Here is a 23077-nt window from a genome sequence, read left to right on the forward strand (position 1 = left end):
TAGGTGTGAGTTTACCTTAGTGAATCAAGCCCAAAATGCTACAGTATTACTTTTGGCGTGACTCTGTCATGGGGTATCTGCTCACAATTACTGGCATTGTGGTGTTGTGATTGGCTTAGGGTAGCCAATCACAATGCTGCATTGCAGCATTGTGATTGGCTATGGGAAGCCTATGGTGCTTCCTGGTTTCGGGATGGAGAAGCGGAGGAAAGACTCGGAAAAGGTAAGTGGTATTTTTTGTTTTTAGTTTGTCCCCCCTGGTGCCAGCAGCCCCTCTAGCCTCATTCCCTGCCAGCTGCTAGTGGCTTTATGCTCTCTCTGTTTAAGTCATTTGATCTGTGTGTGCATTTGCCATTATCCCTAGTTTAGACAGTAGCCGACGACTGACTTCCATGATCAGAAGTAGCTCCACTACAGGAAACGTTGGCGACCCCTCCTCCAGGTAGTTTTGACTCCCTTTGTCAGAAGTGGGTTAGATGGGTGGGAGACCTAGATGATGATGACTGGAGGGAGGATTGAATGGTCCCTAAGGAACTGGCAATTTCTGCACGACTGCGTGTGATACAGGTCAAATACTTCCACTTGACCAATTTGTCTCCATCACGCATACAGCTGATGATCCCTGATTCCTGTCCCCTATGTGCACGCTGTAAACAACCAGCTGCTAACTTCTTGTACAAAGCATGGGACTGACCCGGGGTGAGACCCTTCAGGGTTGAGGTGGGGAAGGAGATTGTTTAGGTCCCGGGATGCCCAATCGATAAGATAGCATTGCTGCGACTGGTGGAGGAGCTGGGGGCGGGCCCAGCACTGAGCAACTCTTCAAAGGCATGGCCTGCCTAGTGGCCAAGTAAGGGTTGTGTGATGGAACCACGCATGCATTTAACAGGCATGTTGGTCCCACGCAATCTCAACAATGCAAGCTTATACAACGAATTTTGCATTGTTAAGGCATGTATGGATATGACATCTCTGTGGTTAAGACTTAACAGGTAAGTCTTAACCCCCAAACCCTGCCGCTGCCCTGAGTCTTAATACTGCCCCGCTCTGGCCTAAAAACCATCCCCCTCTCCCTCAAGGCCTAGAAACTTCCCTCCTCCAGTCCTAAAAACTACCCGACCCCCTGACCCTTAAAAACAACCCCACCCTCTCCTTATCCCTTAAAGCTATCCCAACCCCACCCTGAGCCCTAAAAACTATCCTGCCTCCTTTAAGCACTAAAAGGTATTATGACCCTGCCTCCCCACGCTGAGCCCTGAAACAGCCCCCCAAACCCACACCCTAACACCTAAAAATACCCCCTCCCTCCTAAAAAACAACTCCCTTCCCCCAGCCCTGAAAACTACCCCCCTGCCCTGAAAACTACATAAACCACCCCCAGCCTTGAAAAATACCCCGACCCCCCAGCCTTGAAAACCACACTGAACCCCCTAGCCCTGAAAGCTACTCTGAACCCCCCAGGCCTAAAAACTACCTCGGATCCCGCTGAACCATACAAACTACCCCCCACCCAACCATACAATCTACCCCCCAAACCTGGCTGCAGCCCCACATACCTCACGTTGTCGCAACTTCTCCCGATCCTTCCTGCTGCTTGGCTACTTCCTGCTTCCGTTTAGCATATGGGTGGTTAAGGCAAGCGTGGTGGCGCTTCTGTAGTCGGAAAATGTGTGGCTGTGGCCGCGGTGTTCTGAATGTTGCCTCCAAGCAGGGGTGGCCTTAGGCATGTGCAAGCTGTGCACCTGCACAGGGCCACCAAACCCCAGGGGCCACCACGCCAATATATATCCTTAATATAATAATCCTCTGATAATGGATACATATTTGCGTAGTGGCCCCTGGCAGGGATTTGGCGGCCTCCGGCTCTGTTCGACTTCCGAATATCCTGACCCCCCCTCTTCAATGGCCTTCGCGTTCCGCCCTGCCCGGACCCCGTATTCCGGGGCCCCCTACCTATGCTCCCTGCCCAGGGCCCCCATGAGCCTAGAGCCGCCCCTGCCCCAAGCAAGACATAGCGCGTCCATAGAAGCAGCCTGTGCTGCCCTCGCTGTCAGTCTGGTTCGCAACAGTCGACTGATTTGCACAGCACGAAAAACACATATATGATGCTCATGGGTGTCCTCAAAAGCATGATAAAGTGTGGGGAAATGGTGGCGTTACCATGGTCTATCTTTGTAAGCAGGTTGGCCCCAGCGTGGGTCGCTACCAGTGTGATTGAGGGTCTGAACAGTCACATTCTCTGTTTCTTCGTTGCAATATTGTAATGTGGATGATACGCGCTGCATTTACAAATGCAATAAAGTTGATTAATAAAATACAGTTCTAATAAAGTTCTAAGAAAAGAGGGCACAATTTACTAGACTGTTGAGAATTTGCAAAGCTCGTTTATTAAAGTCTTTTAAAATCAAAAACAAATGAACATCAGTGTGCACACATTTGCATTCACTATATTGCTTGCTTGGCTATTTTGGGAAAACGGTGGCGGTCTGTTCAATTACACACATCAATTTCTCTCAGCGAACCAATGTTGTCTAAACTTTATTGACCTCTGGTTTCTTCATCTTTTAGGTTCTTCTAAGATAGATGCCTGGAAGATGCCATTCAGATCTAATTTGTAAATAAAATGCCTTGCTTTCTATGGGTGCATCATCGATTTACCTTGCTTTGCTCTTGCCACTCATAGCCTACTGCAAAAACAGTCTTTTTTTCTCTTCCGTTTTCAGCACCTGTAACACTGGAGACATTGTAGCTTCTGTTGAAGTGACTCCTGACCAAGGTAATGTGATGTTGATAGTTGGCTGGTCAGATTTTAGAACAGTGAGGGATGTTGGCCAAGGGAGATACAATCCACTGAGTAGTTGTTTGACCATGTATGGGTGTGGGTTGTCCTTGGTAGTTTATCAGTTGAGATGTTTGCTATGGGAGATGCAATTTACTGAACAGCATGTGGCTTTTGATGGAAGTGCGGGAGGTTCTTGTTGGTTAGTTAGTAGCAGTTATATGGAGACGCTGTTCTCAATCATTTTGGGGTCCAGGTAGATGTACTTGATTGGCAGGGATGCATTTCTGCTTTCAATCTCGGCTGAGATCTCGGTCAGGCTTTCCTGGAAGGCTTTAATGCAGTGTTTGGGCTTTTCCTCTGTAAAGAATTCATCAGGAAATGTGCCTAAAGGCCTCTTTAAAAAAAGAAATATTCGAAAAAGTTAATAGCTCATAAATCAAGAGAGTAGATTAGGGCAGCAGCAAACAAAAGCAAGGAATGCAGGTGAATGCGTTGTAAGTGTAGAGGCCTAAACATGGAATTGGTATTATTTCTACAAAACTTAACTTACAGAAGATTTTGCCTTCCCACTACAAGTCCACACTACGAGTCTTATTTATGAAGACCAAATTGACATGAAGAGAGAGCATTCATCTATCATATTTACTAGATGCAGTGGCGGCCGACATGGCTTGCGGGTGATGAGGCGGGGGGGATCACGCATATTTAAAAAAAATTACAAAAAAATCAAATAAACTTACCTTTGCGTTGGGTCCCGCGTCCCCGATCCTGTCTTCTCTGTCTCACATGTAAGCCCAGCCAGGTCCCACTGATAAATTTGTGAATCGTAGGCACCCAGGCTACCTTGACAATCCTAACGCTGCAATGCAGCGTTATGATTGGTTTTAAGCGCTCTGATTGGACGCTCAACCAGAAAATGGGAGGGAGCCTGGGCTTACGCTCCATGCAGGCTGTAATGCAGCCTGCATGGAGAATGGGGGAAGTGCGCATGACTGTTCTGGGCGGGCCGATGGGGCCGACCAACAGCCATTGTGTACTTATGAGTGGGCAAACCACTCTTCCCCTGCCCTGCTCTCGGATCAGAGCAGCCCCGCCCACCCCCCGCCCGCAAAAGCAGTAGGAAGCATTACAATTAAATGACATTAGCTTAAAGTTATTATAATTTAATGCTTCTTCTTCGCGCTGCTTAAAAGCAGTAGGGCGCTGCCGCTGCTGACTAGGTGATGCCACTGAATCCGAGCTCTCCTGCATCTGTACTCATTTAGAGATGTGAACCCTCCTGGCAGGACTGATGGGCACAAAGAAAGATTCATTTTTCCGAATGTTACATCTAGGTCATTTTTTTATTTCCAATTTCTGAGACTATGCAGCCAAGGAAAGAATTCTGAGAAGCAGGAGGACACTTACTTTTTAAGAAATTATCTGAAGAGATTACAATCTTGCCTAATAAACCTTGAATACAGTGGAGACTACATCCTCTCTAGACTGTCCTGGTTTTTAAAATAGTATTGTTTGTGAGCACACTAGTAAATTATGCCATGCAAGCTCCTACTTCCACCAGTCATCCCTTACAGAGAAAGTAAGAATCCAATGCTGTCCCATCCCTGGAGAATTAATAGAGGGGTCATCAGCACACAAGGATGACCTCTGGCAAGGTCCAGGATTGCTGGCTTTTCTGGCCTTTATCAGAATCTGGGGAGGGCGAATGGGACAGGATATTTCATGAAAGCATAATTTTGAAGAGTTCACCTCTCACAGTTTTTATCAGAAATTTGCACCATATGAAGTTTTAAAAATGTATCTTGATATTTTTATTTCTGTTTTGTTCAATGGGTAGATGCAGATCTTTATTTTTATGAAACATATCTTTTTTTCTGCCAAATGTTTGTCCTACCTCTATGTCTACAGCCTGCCCCAGTTTCTCTCTTTACGTATGTAGTAACCCTACCCATATTTATTGAGAATAGAACTCTTACCCGGTCACCAGGCTCGTCACTCAGGATCCTGATGGTGATCATGGAGGAGGCAGTGACGCCCACTGATGGCAGGACCTCCAGGACCCTCTCCAGGGTCGCTGTGCCTTTGGTCTTGGGGGGAGGTTGCCGCATTGTGCTGGGATTGTTCGGCATCCAGGAGAGGAAATCGAACTACGGTGGCCAAAGCCCGAAAGGAAAAAAAAAGCAGCATGTCAAAGTGGTAATTATTTTTATTGTGTAGTTTTATATAGCGCCAACAGAGCCATGGCTGTCTGAGCGCTTTAGGAAAAAAAATCTTGACTCGAAAAGACAAACTATGCAACATTAAGAAATATCATTGTTAGAAAGAAAGAGACATAATGTACAAATGTACATGACCATAGATAACCTGACAGCCAATTCAGATAGGAAAACCTTTTTTTATTAAAGTCAACACTGGAGATAAGGCTGGAGCAGTATGTGCTTAAGGCAGGAGGAAGAATGTCAGCTGTAGCTTATATAACAGCAATATTCCCAGAACAAGGCTATTTCCTATGATAACAGACCAATGGGTATTTTAATGGGAATTTCCAAAATGATAGGAAAGCGAGTGGCCCATTTGAGGCATCTTTTCTTAGTTTGCAATTCGCTATATTTCAAGGCAAATCTTGGTGGCTATGATTCAAAGGTGGAGGGGGGAAATTGCCAGCCCTGCGGCAAACCATGTATGATGGCCGTTCTGCTTTTCTCCATTCAGATTTGGGCTCTGACTGTCTTCAGGTGCACCGGGGCCAGGCCCATTAGATCCAATTTGTGCCTATAGAATACCCTAAACCTCCACGCAGAACAATGGCTTCCAGTACATTTCTGGACCTCATCACGTGATTTCTGAGGTCCCTGATTCATAATGTGACCTCTTCGGTTCCTTATAAATATGTGTGCAAGCCGTAATTATACAGCACCAACCCTGGTCTTTAGGTAGTAGAGAACTGATACCCTCCTCTTGGTTATCCTCACTCATACTTTCTTAAGGGGTTGAGGAGACAGATGAGTTTCCTAGGATCTAGCATTCCCTTGAGGGATTTTGATCACCACCTACAGTAGTAGACGCACATTCACAATTACCTGCCCATTGTTGACAGCAGCATGCTGAGCGGAAGCGGTGAAAATCACCATAGTCAGATACTTGACCAGTTCTGCGCGGGTCTGCAGCAAAGATGGCACTCCTGAAAGAACAATGCCGGAAGACCACTCATTATTTGTTTGCCTGTGTCAGGACCAATGTCACTTGAGTCACAACTGTTTATCCTTCATAGGTAGCCCTAGGGATTAATGGTAAACTTGCAGAAGTGTGCTTGCAATGGTACAATCAAGTTGACATATCATGTTAAAATTAATTATATGAGAAGCACGACAGGAGGCAGACTTAAGGGGCAGTGAAAAGGGAGAGGAGTGGGGATTGTTAGGGGTGGTTAAATTTCATTATTCTTTTAAATGAGCATGTTTAAAAAATTGCAAAATAGAGACAAGACTGTGAGTACTGTTGTCTGTGTGAGTATGTAAAAATCCCATGTGACATCTGAGAGACACCTCACCATACCCAACTGAAACCACCTGTACCCAACTGTTTATTAGAGAATACATGTATAAGAGAGGATGTTACATCCCAAACACCCCCCTGAAGCTACTCCCCTGCTTGTGGGCTAATTATTTCTGGCTAAGTTCCTACAATTTCACAATAGGGTGCTATAGTTCACATCCATTCCTAGGTCTGGTGGAAGTGTTTTCCTGAGTTATACTAAAATTGTGTGAATTAGTTTAATTAAACAAAGATAGTATACAATGAAATTTTCTAGGTTCATACTAAATTCCTAACAGTATTAAAACTTTAATTTCTGAATTTTAGATGACACTTCAAGCACCAAAGTTCTTAAAAGGTCTGGATTTTACATTCAAGCTTAATGTTCTTTGATTCAGTTATCAAGGCACAATTCTTCAGAAGAATGTGCATGAAGATGATGAACAACAAAGGATTAGCAACAAGTTCAACCAATTGTACCTGAGGATTTCCTCTCCAAGAAGCCTTCTTTGAAGATCTCCAATACCCACGCTTGAAGCTCCGGGTCCGTCTGGACGCTCTCATCACTCTTATAGTAGCAGTCAATAATACTAGATACATAGCTAAGAGCAATAGAAAATTGAGTAGTATCAATGGGAGAAAGAACACAAGGAACATTTCCAGGTCAAATAGGATAAAGATTTACCTCTTACTACAGGAAAATAGATAATTGCTCTAATAACATAAATTTGCTATTCCTCTCTAAGTCAACTGTTCAGCAATAGTTCGACGTGGGTCTTTTACAAGGCAGTATCATATGCTTTGAAACAAGACCTACCTAATAGGTCTTGAAACTGCTGCGTTTCTACCTCCTGCACTTACTCTTGTTTTCAATGCTCCTGGCCTGCACCTCAGGATGGGGAGAGCACTTTCCCCTCATTGGAAAGGGGTAGGTGCTCCTGTCACAGCTCTTTCAGGGGGACAAATGTGTATTTCTCCCTGGGGATGCGTCACATAGGTCCACCCAACATGCTGCCTCTCCTAAAGGCCATCGATGCATCCTGTGGTACTCATCAAAGCAAGGTCATCTTAGGAGATCTGCTGTTTCATATCTGAAGCTAATGCACACTGCAGCTCTCTTCACCTTTTTAGGAAATATGATTGAAATTCAGAGTCTTAATCTCATCTAATTTACTGTGATTAGCTCATAATACTAGTTGAACCAATGCTTAATGGCACAGACAAATTAGACTACCAACCTTTACTCAGACACATGGGTTTTAAGTTTAAAGCTTAAAGTGCTTGAGCAGAATGGAATCACCTCCTTGCTGTTCTCTTCAATGCAAAGCCACTTACTATCTGTCCACAAGCATGTGGCTGCACACCAAGGGCCTAGTGTATAAAATAGAGTTAACAGGAAAACCTTCACATTCACTTTTACATTCCACACACAGCATTCCATTCAACTTCCAACATTCACTCATCCACTCACCACAGTATGACCTGTTGACATTCTATCTGTTAGAATTATGTTTTTTTTCCTTTTTAGACATTTCCTTTTGAAACATAGAATGCACATTTATTCATGTCATTATACATTGCTTTCTGACAATCAAGAGTGCTTGTATATATTTATGTTATTTAATTTCAATCACATTCTCTGTTCTCGATAATGTTTTTAATAATGCCCATGGTTCATAGAAGTTGATAATTTCCTGTCTCATCTATTGTTTTTAACCATGGTTTCACATAATGTGAGTAAGTGAAAGAGTTACAAGGGCTTTATTCCTAACTATATGTTAATATCGGGAATGTCGATGTTGATATGCTCAATGATACTTGTGTTTATAAGACCGATATCGCATCATTATTACCGAATTCACCAGTCACAAACTCTCCCTCAACGCTGATGCAGAAATATGTGGTCTGGCAGTGTCTGAGGCCTAGGGCTGAGGTTATTGAGTGATAGATCACAGGTAGGGGGACATTTAGCTGGCAGAAAAATGGAAACTCAGATTGATCTCACACTTAGGAGCAGCAACACCACAGTGTTTCATGGAAATTGACCCCAATAAAACACACATGGCTGTAGGGGTCCACACATTACCAAAAACATCATAAAGGCAGATGCCACATGAAGTTAGGAAACCCAGCCAATCAGAACAGAACACACAGTACATGCAGCGATTACGTGCCCCTCATGCTGGGCATCTGGACACGTTACCCACTGGTCCACGCAAGATTGAGGCCTACCTGCAATTGTTATCAGGAGCCTTATTCATGACACCAAGCCAAGACCCACATTCCATACCAAAAAAGGATTGACGGAAACTGTTTATGATACCCAAAGAAATATATAAAACATTGTTCAGATGAAATGAAATGAAAGAGGCTTTTATATAGCGCATGGCTACCCGGGGGTCTACCCTGCCCTGCAGCAAAGCTAGGAAGGGGGAAGGGTTTATCGATTGTGCTTTGGCCACAGCGTTTGGAATTTCCTGACTTCCCTTCTCTGGTTCCAAGCTGGCTGCAGAGACAATGCAGTGATGACAAGCCTATTGTGTAAATCCAGACCACAGCCTATTCAGTTGCAAGTGGGGTTGTGCACAGGTCTAGTCCCCATCCTGCCAGCAGATGGCCAAGTGTAGCACACCTAATCCCTCTCTGTGCCTACATCAATATTTATTACTCTCAATTACCTCATCACTCTATCTGTACCTCATTGATCTTTTTTGACCTAACCTCCCTTTATCGCTCTGCCATCTACATCACTTCTCAAACATCCTCATCCGTATATTTGCCTTACCTCTCTATTCCTCTATTTATGTCTCCACTAGATTACATCTCTCTACCACTTTCTCAACCCTTTCATTACCTCACCGCTACCTCTCACCTCTTATATAATTCCTCTCTTTACCTCAAATCTCTCTTACCTCTTTCACTACTTAACCTCTCAATTTACATTACTACAAATTTACTAACTCTTCATCTACCCTTTCTCTCATTCTACCCAGTGGCAGCTGGTGCCATTTGAAAATGGTAGGGCACGGTATGCCAATACCGCACCATCTTTGGGGAACATGTGAAGACGGGCACTGCAGCAGTGAGATGAAGACTGTCTGGGCATTGAAGAGCTTTACATGAACACCAGTTACAATTACACAATGTCATGTTCCTTTTTTCAGGCATGGGGAGACCTCTTGCAGAAGTATGCCACGACTAGTCACTTTCCTGCTGAAAACCATGAGCATGATCCTTGCTCTCATCCTCCAGGTTTCCCAAAGTTATTTATTGTATTATTGTTTCATGATGAACAGCAGGAAACATCTGGGGTTAAGTCGCCTTGCTTTGTGTTTGCGGCCCGTGGCACCGCAAGATGATAAAGTCACGCAGGAAGGTAAACAGACTGGTGCACCCACATGCAAGGGTGATGCTGCACATTCCCCCTCTCCCCTTACTCGCCGTTTGTTTCTCTTTATTTGACAAGCTCTGGTTGTCACCCATTTTGAATATCTATAATAAAAACAAATAGGTTTTGTTGTAAAATCAATGTTTCCTTGTCAGCCCCTCTCTCTGCCTAATCCTTTCTGCCTCCCTTAGGTGTCAGACTACTTCCAGAAAAGTTGCACCAGCTCTCATTTGCTAATAGGTGGCATTTGGCTCTGTCCTGATGGCAGATTCCACTCCAACACAGGAGATTAGGTAATCAGCTAAGAATCACAGGATGTTGAACCGATGCAGGTACTCTGCACACTTCACTACACTAGTTGTAACTCTTTCAGCATAGGGAATGTACACAGAAAACAAGTAGGATGAGGCAGCACTTACCAAGTCACCTCATGGGTCACTTGAAGCCAGGAATGGATGACATGGAGGGGAGAGCTCTAGGTATAAGTTATTCGTGGTCAGGCAGTGCCTCACACACATCTTTTCCACACTCGGGCATGATGATGCGAGATCAGCTGCAATAGATCAGCCGCGATTATGGAAAGAAGGGAAGGTGCAGCAAATGAACAATCACTGCATGGCTTCATAATGAAGGCATACTATGATTGGCCAATCCTCCCACCCATTGATGCCTTCAAGACTAAGCCAACTCACCTTTCTTGAGCCTATCCAAAAGCTGCTCCCTAGCAGTGTCTGGATTGGCTGAAGCAGGCAAAGTCAATGCTCCTCAGAAGACCGGCGAGGCTGCTGCTGTGATCCCCAGTTCTCTAAAGTTGAGCTGGTGGAAGAAGCCTCGAGTGCGCATGTTGGGTTGGTCATAGAAAGACACCCCTCAAACCCGACATGCACACTTCAGACCCCACTGCTGTCTATATTGATGCCCCACTTCTTGATTTAAAAAATCTAGGCATCCTGCCGACAATTAGTACTCAGCCCGCAGCTGCAATAAAAGCACTGTAGCCGGGATTTTAAATAAATGTTAAGTACATAATGTAACCTTTTTAATACAGGGACCAGGGGGATAGAAATAAATGGGCGCAATGCAGTAGCACTCACATAGAGAAACCGCTGCTGATTCTACCTTTGTTACTTTTCTATCACTTATCTAAATATTTTATTTCTTTTTAGCTAGCTCTATTTCACTACCAATTTTCCTCTATCATTAACTCCTCTCTTTTGCATTCGCTCTCTCTAATAAAAATGTATTACAACTAGATGTGGGAGAAAACTGTCTGTAAGCATTAAAATTGACTGGTAAACACCATACCAATAAGTTAAACTGGCAATTAATAATAGTTAACATATACATTCATCCAGACAGAAAGCTACAGAAGCCAAAATTTCTAACACTAGTAAATTTGATCAAGGTGTTACAAAAGACCCACGAGCACAGTAATCTGATAATTTATGGAGATTTCAATAGTAATTTCATAAACTGTAAACAGTCCAGAAGTAAGAGGAGGGATACCCTGGAATTAAATCAGCAATCCAAGATCTGGAAGATCTAGGTTTAATCACCTTGAACGGTAATGCAACTGGAGATAGACCAGTGGCCACCATGTTTCTGAGTGGAAAAAGTCAATCAGTTATAGGCTTTAACTTCGTCAGTAACAATCCCTTTCCTAGGATAAATTGCTTCCAAATTTGCCCATGGCCAGAAAGCGATCATTTTCCACAGATAATGAAAATTAACATCACTTTAACTCAAGCACAAATATTAAAGTCTCTGGCACAATTTCCAGAAAAATATAATCTGAGGAAACTGAAGTGGCGAGGATAAGACACAAACATAATAATGGAAACAATCCATGATTATGTGACGACGCTAGGGACACACAAAGAAATAGCATTAAAAAATTGGGAACTTTTGGGGCAGTTTCTCATTCATAAATTTCCAGCAATTCCAGTATGACAAATGAAGAAAGATGCCAGGATGGAGCCATGGGTTAACAACCAACTGCAAGATCTTAAAAGGAGCATTGCCAGAGAGGCGCGCCTCCGTGCAACGGCAGCAAAACAAAAACCGGAAAAAAATCTGATAACGGCAAACTAAAGGAAATGCAGAAAAAATACAAGAAAAATTTAAGGGAAGTAAAAAGAGAGTATAATGAATCCATTTAGAATAAACTACTATGGGCAAGCAAACTGCCAACAAATAGGGAATTCTGGGGAATATTTAATAATCTGACAAAGAGCTCAAGACTCCACCAAGACAACGGAATAGGAGAAGATACGTGGATTAAATATATTCAAAACATGTACAATAAATTGGACTATAACCACGTTAATGCAGCCACTGTCTTAAAAGAACCCAGAGGAGATGATCTTAGTCCCCAACCACAGGAAGGCCATTCTCAACAAATGCTAGCAAATGCTAGCGGTCAGCAGTAACGTATTAGAAAATCTCATCAATACCAAACAATTGAAAGGAATAATAACAAAATTAAGGATGGGGTGGGCAGCAGGACAAAATGGGCTACCAAATGCTCTTTTCAAGAACGCACCTGAGTTTTGGGAAAATTATTTCACACCCCTTTTCAACTATATTTATAATCGGAAGATTGTACCAAGTTCCTGGAGAGGGAATATAATCCACCCAATATTTAAAAATGGCATTCACAGCAAGCAAGAAAATTATCGATTGATATTCCTGATTGACGTAGAAGACAAATTATACGCATCATGTCTACTTATTCACTTACAAGAATGGATGAGGAGAAGAATATAATCCCAAAGTTTCAGGTCAGGAATGGGAAAAACTACAAATTTGACAACTTTGGCTCTTTTGAGTGAGAAAGCACGAAAAAGGAAGACAAAATTATTTGCTTGCTTCGTCGACCTGAAAGCCATGTTCGATAGAGTAACTAGAACTCGACTTTGGAATAAATTAAAAACCTGGGGGCTACCGATCAATCTATTGGACGCAATGATTGCCCTCTACACGGAAACTTGGGCCAGAGTGAAACTAGGCAACGGAAGTAGAGAATCTGCAAGATTAAACACTCAGCACGGCTTAAAACAAGGCTTCGTCCTGGCACCGAGCTTGTTCAATTTGTTCTTAGCAGACATAACCGAACATATGCAATCAGCAAAGAGCCATCCGCCAATGTTGGCCAAAGAGCCTATACCATTTTTAAAATATGTGGACGGCATCGTAGTGCTAAGTCAGAGTCCGATTGTGCTGCAAAGAGCAATGAACAGCTTAGTACCTTATCTGGACCAGGAAAATCTAGAGTTAAATAAAAAGAAAACAAAGGTGGTGCGCCTAGTTGACTCCAAGAATAATAAGTTTAAATGGTATGTCAAGGGAGATCAAGTGGAAGAGCAAGCCTCCTATAAATATCTAAGTATAAAACTGGGGGTGCGGTACCACATACAAGGACCACAAACAGGATCTAAGTGCTAAAGCCCAATCATTAAATTTTGCTTTTCGACTACAGAATAAAAAATTGAGCTGTCCTGTCCGGCTTATACTCACCTCCTAAAATTGATGGCAGCACAAATTTTACCTACTCTGTCTTTTTTTCTTTTTTTTTAAATCCTCATTAGCCTTTACGCCACCCATTGTTCGATTGTTTCCGCCCTGGGCTTTTATCTCATGCTGGCTATAGACTCGGTATATGCGGCTCTCCAGCCTGCACTGGGCCAAAATCCTCTGTACCGCCCTATATAGACAATGGCACAGCCCTACTGGAGGCCGCGGCCCGGTCTCCGACTCCGCCTTGACGAAGGACGGACCTGCTCCACATGCCTGCGAGATAGGCCAAGGCCATAATCATAGGATTTTTTCATTTGTGTCCTAATCTCTTACAATATACCAAGGCGAAGGCCCACTCTTTACCCATAATGTTGCAAAAAAGTGATCAAAATCTATGCTTCTTGTTCATCCGACCTTTGGAGTCTAGTGTCGCAAAGTATCTCATGCTTTTTAACCAGTCCATAAGTGTCGGTGTCATAGCTTCTACCCATACCTTACAGATTTCCCTGCGAGCTAGCAGAACCCCATAGAAAACGAACTTTGCTTTATCGTTCATTCTATTATCATGTAAATCGTGTCTCCCAGTAACAATTAATTCAGGGCTTACCTCTATCGTGCAGCCAATTGATTGTGACAAACAGTTGCTTACCGCCTCCCAAAATTCCCTGATGTTCAAGCACTCCACGAACATGTGCAGCTCGTTCACATTTATATTTCTGCATTTTGGGCACTCAACCTGTCCTCCAGCTTTAAACTTCGATAATCTACGGGGAGTACAATAGGCTCTATGGATAGTAAACAGAACATTTCGCCTTAAATTTGCAGATTTTACTGTTTTATAAAGTATAGTCATCATTACTTGCCATTGATTTTCTGTAGCGATGTCCGGCAAGCAATCTCCCCATAGCAGTTCCGGCAATGTGAACGGGCCATCTTCCATCTCCACCATTGCCCAGTACCATATCGCAACTTCCTTCTTGAATAATTGTGGAGAAAATATTTTGTCTTCAAAGTCATTTTGGAGGCGATAACAGTGTCTGACTTGTTTGCCCAACTTTGCATCTGCAAGTATTTAAATTTGGATAACCCTTTACCCCACACCTGTGCCCCTTGTATCCAGCCAATCAACTTTCCCTCTGGAAATAGGTCTCCCCAAGTTTTTAATCCTGCTATTTTCAACGGGACAGCCAATGCATCCTCTGCCCACGACTGTGATCCTGGTGTATCCCAAATAGACGACCTATATCCATAATAACTCAACTTTGCTAGTTTCCTGATTTTATACTAGAGCTCTGCTGCTTCCCGTAGAGTTTTCAATTTCACCTTTATGAAAAATTTTGGGTCTGAAAATTTATACATGAATCCGTCCTCATCATAGTTGCTCAAGCTTAACATAGCCAAAAAGATATGCCCGATGGTTGTAGCCTTCGGTACTCCCATAAGCTCTCTCAAAATTTTTAAACGAAAAGCCCAGTCATATAACAAAAAATCTGGGGCTGATAGCCCGCCCTTGTCCCATCTTCTTCTAATTTTCTTCCAAGATAGGCGAGATCCCTTAGAGGCCCAAATAAAAGAACAAATCTCGCTTTGTAATCTCTTAAGGCCTTCTTGTCAAAGTCCCAGGGAATTGTTTCAAACAGAAAAGTAAGTTTTGGTAAAATCACCATTTTAATTAGGTTAGTACGACCAAACAGAGTAAGAGGTAGATGACTCCAACTTCGTAGTATAGCCCCTATTTCTTTCTTCACCCTAAAAAAATTATTTTTGTTAAGTCTGCTATGTTCTGCGTTATTCTCACGCCTAAGTATCTCATCTCCTTCTTGCATACTCTGTCTTATGGTTTAGAAACATGGCATGGCCAAGAGGCAGAGTTATTGAACAAGCTCCAGACCAAGATATACAAAGCCATCTTTAATATTCCCAAGTCAGCATTCCCAGCACAGGTACGGCTGGAATTTGGCCTTCAAAATCAGAGGTTCCGGAGCATGAATTCTTTTGCGAAGCTCTGCCATAAAATTCGATCCTCAGAGCCAGGCACACTGAATAACCTATGCTGGGATGAGATAAAAGCACAAATGGTGCAAGAAGTACCTACATCTTGGGGAGCTATTTGAGGAAATTACTGGTGGAGCTAGAGACCCAAGAGACCCAAGTAGTATGGGAGAGCATGGCGGAAAAGTCAACATTTAATAACGTCAGTAATCTGTCCGCCAAGAAGAAATCGTTTCTGGAAGACAAAAACATCTTGACCAAACGACGCCATGCATGGACAGTAATAAATTCCTATACTCATACAAAACCCCAAGCCTAGCTAGCAGCCCATTTCAGCTCCGAGATAAAAAAGAGCTTTATTTACTATCATCTGGGAATCCATGACTCGAAGGACTTAATGCAATCTTGGAAACGTAACTATCAATTAGAGAACTGCCGACTAAGTGGTTATTCGGACGAAACATTAATACATCTGTTGTGTGTGTGCCCAGCTGTAAAGGAACTAAGAAAATCCTCTTTAAAATCGATTTTTAATGAGCTACATATTCGCACATGCAAACAAGTTTGATCAGATGAATGGAGGGCTCATCAATCATTCTGTCTTGTCGAGGTGTAAAATATCTTGCCCAAATCTGGAAACTACTCTGACAAGCAGATCAAGCGAATCTGAACACTGGTTGGAAAAAAAAACATGAATATAGGCCGTTCGTACATTTAAGGTTATAAAGTACTAGGCACTTAGAAGCCATTATACCCGGTTGGTTGGTTTAAATTGGAAGTTTTTTTATCTATCAGCGCTAGCAGCAAATCCCCAACTATGAGTAAATTGCGGTTTGTGATAATGACATATTTTATGTTAGTGGAATACAAAAATAATTTTTTTGACTTTAGTTAAACCACCTTGTATTCAAAATTTTTACCATGTACCAATGATGCTTTTATGTGATACCACGGTTTTATCGTGAAACTTGTTTTATGCAATTTTGTAACGATTGTAAATAATCACGCAATAAACTACTACTACTATACACCTCTCTGGAACCCTTCTCCATTTCAACTCAGACCCTCCACCTCAGCTCTCTCATTCAACCTTTTTCTTTACAAAGCTCTCTACCTCACCAGTTCTTCCTCTCTACCTCTGTGTATACCTTGCCTCCCTTTCTCTACTTCACATATTTTTCTGTGCTTCCTTCCTCCACTACACACCACATTTCTCTTTTTACCCTTCCCCTCTCTCTTCCTTTCTCTCACCCATGCTACTCTGTACCTGATGTGTTTATATACATCTTCTCATCTTACTCTTCCTCTCTACCATGCATCTCTTTGTTTTGCTTCAAGTCTCTGTCTTTAACTCCCTCTAATTCACCTATTTTACTTCATTACATCTCTGTGTACCTCATCCCTTGCTTTACTTTACTCTTCTGCCTCTCTCCTACATTCCTTCTCGCTTTAACACACTCTAAAAACCAAACCTTCTTCTCTATCTCTATCTTCCTCTTTCTACCTATTCTTACCTACATCACCTTCACCTCTGTTTACTTTACTTCTCTCCTTACATCACCCATATGTCTACATCAACTCTACCTCTACTCTTCTACATTTATTTCACTTCTCTTGCTATATTTATCTTTTCATGTTTGTGTCTGACTCTTGCATCCTGATGTGTCCCATTTTTCTTACTCAGCAGGGTCACTAGAGCATAGAAATGTGCATGTATAAAAGGGGAGAAGAGAGACAAGGCAGGGTAAAATAAATTAGGAGAATGTTATAAGCATATTAATATTATTTAATTGAAGGAATGGTGAAAATCCTCAGAGCTTTAATCTTCACTGTTGCAGGAACAGCACTAGTGGTGAAGGGGAGATAATGTTTGGCAAATAAAATTGCATTACAAATGCTATGTGCATGCCTTATTTTAATATTTTGCACTAGTCTTTTAAATATCTAACAAATCCCTTTTAGCATATTTTTCCTTCAGTGGGAGTAACACGCTGGTTTTATATTGAGTTCCACTTAAAATATTGTTGTTGCAAGTAAAATAAATTATCGATTTAAACAAAAACAAAATGGCTTTATCAATGCTTGTTTGAGTTTTCTTTTGATACTTGGCTGGTGGACACCTAGCAGGTTGAGCTTTTGGCTTTTGTTGCGTAGCCTCATTTCTGAATAGTAAAAAAAAAAAAATTCAGTATTGTTTGGCATCAGGGGGATGATTGAATGAACTGAAAATGGGTGGTAAATTTAAAGTTTTTCCAAACAGGCGCCCACAAAATATACACTTCTCAGGGCCCCAAAAACCTTTAAGTATTCCCTGGGCAGCGTAGACGCTTGTGGCACAATACAGGCATTCGATAAGGCCACAAAGCAGCCAGCAAATGCAGCTGCAGTGAAATACTGAAAGCTGTGGAAGTCAAGTCAAGAATCAAGCCAGAAAGCCAAGCCAAGTCTGAGGTAACAGGTGATCAGCAAACAACCAATCCCTTTAGACTCTTCTGCTATTTTAAAACAAGGTCAGATGAGAGAGGATAACTACAGCACTCAAAAAGGGCTCTTTGTCCGATTGGTGTCACTAAAATCTAGACCTGCGTTTTTCAAGTTACACAGACTCCACAAAAATGGACTAACTGAGATATTTACTGAAACGTTTTTCAAACAGAAATTATGTATGTGATAATGTTAAATAACTAGAAGCTTGTTCAGTGCTGAACAATCATGGTTATTCTAACTAACAATGTTTTAATTGAGTCCCCAGACTGTCAATAAAGCTAACAGAGTCCACCGGTGCATATTCTACTAATGTCTGGAGTTCTTGATCATAGTCAAGGAATTTTAATATGGAAGCTATTAAATGACTGATTTAGAACAGGTCTCTAGCCAAGAACCATTTGAGGCAGACAAAGAGAAATAGGCTACGAACTCAAGTGAGTAAAATGTGGCCACTCGTAGACAGAGAGAAAAGAAGGGTGAGGTAAGTCCTGAAGCATTAAAAGCTACCGCCTCAAACTATTATTACAAAGTAAGGGTGGTCAGGTCACAAAATCCCAGAGCAGCCTAGCCTAGGCAAGCCTGGCCTGAATTATCTCATAAATTAGATCTCGGAGAAACACTATAACATGTTGAAATCTCACGTGAATGGACCTCTGAGCATCCAGGAATCCCAAAGTTAAACTTCACACATAAACATATAAGCTTCTTTGAACGATGGGAAGAACATATGGCTCAGAGCCTTGGAGAGAGAACATAAAGGGTTAAGCAAACCTGCTGGACTCACATAACACTGCTCTGCATTCTATATGGTGGACTTTGACAGCAAAATAGTTCAACCAAAATATCGAGGCATTCAAATGTGAACAAATTAAAGATTTGCTGAACTGGCTCATGAATTTTATTCAACTATTACTGGAGATAATAGGAAGGGAAACCCCAGGGCAGAGAGCCAACCTTGTACTGAAAGGTAGTACACAATATTGGCGGTTAGTTGATCATTCCTCTCGTAGGCCTGTCACATCCAACTATTTGGGGTCACCATAAGGCATTCCCCCAGTCATTTTGAACATCTTCATCTGAGGATCCTGAAAACCCATACTCTTCCACTGTGTTTTCACTCTTCCACATTTTACTTGCTCTGATCTTTCCTTCCTTGGGTTTCTGCTTCACCTTTATATGGCTCACACTCTATGGTGTATTTCAGTCCCTTACCCATATCTAATGTAACTGTTTTTGACTGACTTGTTGCATCATCCCTTTTAGATAGATGTTCTCTTCTTCCTACAATGTTCAGACGGTACTCTCTTCAGATATTGATCCTATCTTCTGATGATTCTGCCTCTCTGGCTCACAATCTTGGTTCCAGTTCAATCACCCACTAACATTTTATGTGGAAATTACTCAGACTGGGTCCTCTACAACTCCTACATTCAACTCTTGATACTCCTTGGCTATTGATATTCTAAATGTGTGACTTCCTGCCTGTTCCTCGCCTTGATATTTCTTGTTCTCTGCTACCACATTCTTTGTAGGAACCTTATTATCCATGTCTTTCTATTTTGACAATTTTACAACGACCTACTATCTCTTCTGTGGTTCAATGTCATTGCTTAATAAAGTCTTAGCACCTTACCATGTCTTCACTGATCTTGGTTTATCAACCCTTTAGCCCTTTTTCTAACTACTCCATAGCGGCATTTAGGTACGTTTTCGCACCTCCCCATGTTATCTGGACATATATATTGCCACCCCTTAGTTATCATTTGACAGCCTTTTTGCATTCTGAGATATACATTTTCAATTTGCTGACATTGATTCAACTAAACAAGCACATCTGATGCCAATGATTTGTAAAATGAAAAAACATGGGATACAACATCACATTAAAATGGTGCAAGGTGACAGATCAAGTCCAAAGGCTTCTTGTGCCCTCTCTAGATCCAGATCATTCTCAGCACATGCCATGTTCTATGTGAGGTTTCATCGGGATCTTTGACTCTCCTTCATGCTAAAACAGGTCAAATATTTTTGTTAAATACCTTCATTTTTCTTTTATTTTCCCTCCTCATAGCTATTATGCTGTTGTGCCCCACTTCAATTTTAGTATAAACCGGTCAGTCAGAAATGTTCTTTTTATTTGTAAATGGACATTGACCTATATACACTGCCGCTCATGCCACTTTGGACCAAAGTATTATGTAAAATCAAAAATTCACTTATAACTCTTCACTGGAAGCAACAAACAAACAACCACCAGAGACAAACAAACCCTGTCTCACCACTCAATGGCTGCCCACATCTTCAACCCATCATCTCTGTAGTAAAATTTGGGCAAGGACTCCACACCACGGGATCGGAGGTCGTCAGCGATGCACATGGAAGTGTAGGTCACAGTTTTCATGAATCTCACCATTAGCTCAACAAAACCATCTTTTCCAATCGCCGTGTTCTGTGGATACAAATTGCAGTTTCTGGTGAGCTGCTGTTGGCTCGTTTACTCATAAGATAAAATAGGAAGGGTGTTTTGGCGCTGGCAGCAAGAACTGCAGCGGTTACAAACAGAGAACAGAGGAAAGAGTACAAAACCACAACTGTAAAGGATAGGGAAAAAAGCCAATACTCGTAGACCAAAGTCATACATTTATACGTTTTGGATATTATATTCTGCTCTGTGTGTCTATGGTGTGTGCCAATGTTTGACGTATGTAGCTTTGGATGTATGGTAATATGCCACATGTGTGCCACTAAAGGAATTAACCAACAGCTAATGTATTCAATGGGAAAGTATAAATCCAGCCTCCATTGGTTGAAGACAGGCTGAGTTTTGGATTACAAGTAATGTAGCTTCTTTGACTGTTTGGGCATGACTGTGCTTCTGTCTAGTGTGTTCTTTATGCTGCTGCAGTGGCACTGAGGGTGTGTCCAAGCTCTATAGTAACTGATGTGTGCAGTGGTGTCTAATGTGTTTTGTTGTCTTTGTGTGTTGTCTGCTACTGGTTTGTGAAGTAAGTAGCTACACTGAAGCATTTATACATTGCACTGGGTGTATGAGAAATGTAGGTCCCCAGTTAATAGTTATTAAGAGAATAATATTATATGTTGTGCTTCACTGTAGCATAACCTTAGGAGACTAACACGGTATTGTAGGTGAAATGTTCTTTTCGAATGTTTGAGTATGAGTGCAGGTTGTGGTAATGGGGAGCAGGTATATGGCCAAATGTATGACATATCTGTACTGTGTTTTATGGTGCAATAACTTCACCTACCTTCAATGTGTGAAGGGGCTTTAAGCCTGTACCTGTTTAAATAAAGATGGCCTAGATGAATGCATTTCTCTAGTGATCAAAATGTTGAAAGATCTGCACATGGATAAAGCCCCCAAGTAACAATTGTCATGAGAACATGGCATACAAGCAACATTTGAAAATCCGCTAGATAAATTCCACTGCCCCTAAACTAGGGAGTATAATGGTGGCAGTCTATGAGCAATGACAAGAGTGGCTCTCATTTACACATTGGTGTACTCCTATCCAGGCTCTACAGGTCAGGGCTAGAATAGTTGCTATCTAGGTTAAGAGACGCATTTCGAAGATACAGCATAAAATACTTTTTGCCGGAATATTTAATGTTACTATTCACATTGGAGTAGTTGATTTTCTGGGATTATGTGTTGTTTCTCTACAGGCAACAGTTTAAGATGCAAAGCCTCCATGTCATTACTGCTGAGAGACTTCTCTTCTTTGAGTATTAGCAACCAGAACCTGTTGCATCTGTAGCACGCCTAGACAATTCAGGTTTTAGTGATATGTTAAGTACTACTGAAGTTCTACTTCACTTCTTTGGAGCATGCCCAACAGAACAGTCAAATCCCAGTCCACTGCTCAGATGTCCTCAAATGCTTCATGAGAAGTGAGAGGTGACATAGAGGTATTGTCAGGGGATATTTAGTAAAGGTCCTTTCCTCCCAGTATGAAAACCTGTCTCTGCTGCTAAGGAACTCTGAGGCTGGTAAACATTCCTCTGTTCTTCTTTATTTATGTGGGGTACGTCTATGTCTTTTGAGGGCTGGGAAGATTCCTTTGTAGCCTGTTACATACATCAACATGTGGCAACATCATCATTTTTTAGCATGGAGAATGGAAATTACTAGCCTTTGGGAAAAACTGCAGATTAATGGAATGTGTCCTTATGATTAAAATGCTCAAGTAAGAATAGAGCATAAGTGAGCGAAAAAAGCTGGTCTTACTCTCAGCAGGTCCCAATAATTTTTGCTCTCTAGAATATGTGCTTCTTACCACTATATCATCATAGCTCTTATTCCATCCACCTCATCAAGCTGGTACAGAGGGTACAGTGGACTAATACATCAGTTTCGGGATTGGGGTTTAACCTCATTGTCACAGGGTTGAATCTCGGCTATCCACAAACTTTTCATACTTGTGAGGTCAATAAAATGAGTACCACTGAGTTGAGTATCAATAGACATCTGTTATTTCAGCTGCGAATGGCTAAACCATGAACACACACTTTACAAATTTGCATTTGCTTAATGATGTTATCTATGTTTATCATGGCCTGTTTTGATGCCAACAACAGAGGTGGAATACCATAATGACGCTCTATCTTACTTTTTGGAAGGCTCCGTTTGATGAAATAAGGCGTTCATTGGCAAGCAAATTAATTTGGAAAGTACCACGAAAGTGGGGCATCAGGAGCTGAAAAGAGACAGGTGGATACTAGTTATTAAAAGCATAGGTACAGTGGGTACTTCATACTGATTTTGTGTTATCACTACCTCAGTACATCTGTAACATATAGCCTTAAACACTTGTGTTAATATTTAGTTCTCCAGGAATTTCCATCATGCATGATGTTCATGTTTTTTGTGCCTAATAGTGTTAGGGCTGACTGATCAACTGTCAGAACCCCTTTAAGAGGGCCACTGGCCATGCAGCGGCAACTGGGACCAACCGTGGGGGTTGAGGTCTTTTACTCTTTATGACCCGGTCCACTTTGGATTCAGAGGAACTAGGCCAACTACTCCTCTTGCACTTGACTCTCAGTGTTAAACTTGGTCAAACAGTTCAAGGCTTCCTCAGGCAGGGAGAGATGTGGATACTGACTAGCGAACACAGGCTCACAGCTCAAAATGCATACCGCAGCAATAAATCAATGTCCAGCCAAATTCTCACTTTGATTAAAAAAGAGAAGTATTTTATTTCTACCGCTAACCACACAAAGGGAACATTCAACATTCACAAGCAATTACACAATCCCCCTTGAGGGCAATTCCCTGTCCCACTCCCTCCTCGTGAAATCCAGAGTGATCATTCCCCATTCACTGTTGGTAACATCTAGGCAATGTTGTACTAGCAGTC

General features: G+C 42.0%; 1 protein-coding gene across 1 annotated transcript in view; it reads right to left on the reverse strand.

The window, feature by feature from the left end:
• Window positions 1-2366: 2366 nt before the first annotated feature.
• Window positions 2367-23077, reverse strand: part of LOC147678091 (hydroperoxide isomerase ALOXE3-like) — a 239569-nt gene continuing 218858 nt past the window's right edge. Inside the window, exons 9-14 of the mRNA XM_086946566.1 lie at window positions 22328-22414; window positions 19979-20148; window positions 6797-6918; window positions 5863-5963; window positions 4759-4929; window positions 2367-3176 (exon numbers count right to left, since the gene is read on the reverse strand). Coding sequence (XP_086802692.1) covers window positions 2997-3176; window positions 4759-4929; window positions 5863-5963; window positions 6797-6918; window positions 19979-20148; window positions 22328-22414 — 831 coding nt within the window. The 3' untranslated portion in view covers window positions 2367-2996. The remainder of the gene's footprint in view (window positions 3177-4758; window positions 4930-5862; window positions 5964-6796; window positions 6919-19978; window positions 20149-22327; window positions 22415-23077) is intronic.

This window comes from Lissotriton vulgaris, chromosome 12 (genome assembly GCF_964263255.1).
Source record: "Lissotriton vulgaris chromosome 12, aLisVul1.2, whole genome shotgun sequence".
In the NCBI taxonomy this organism is placed as follows: domain Eukaryota; kingdom Metazoa; phylum Chordata; class Amphibia; order Caudata; family Salamandridae; genus Lissotriton; species Lissotriton vulgaris.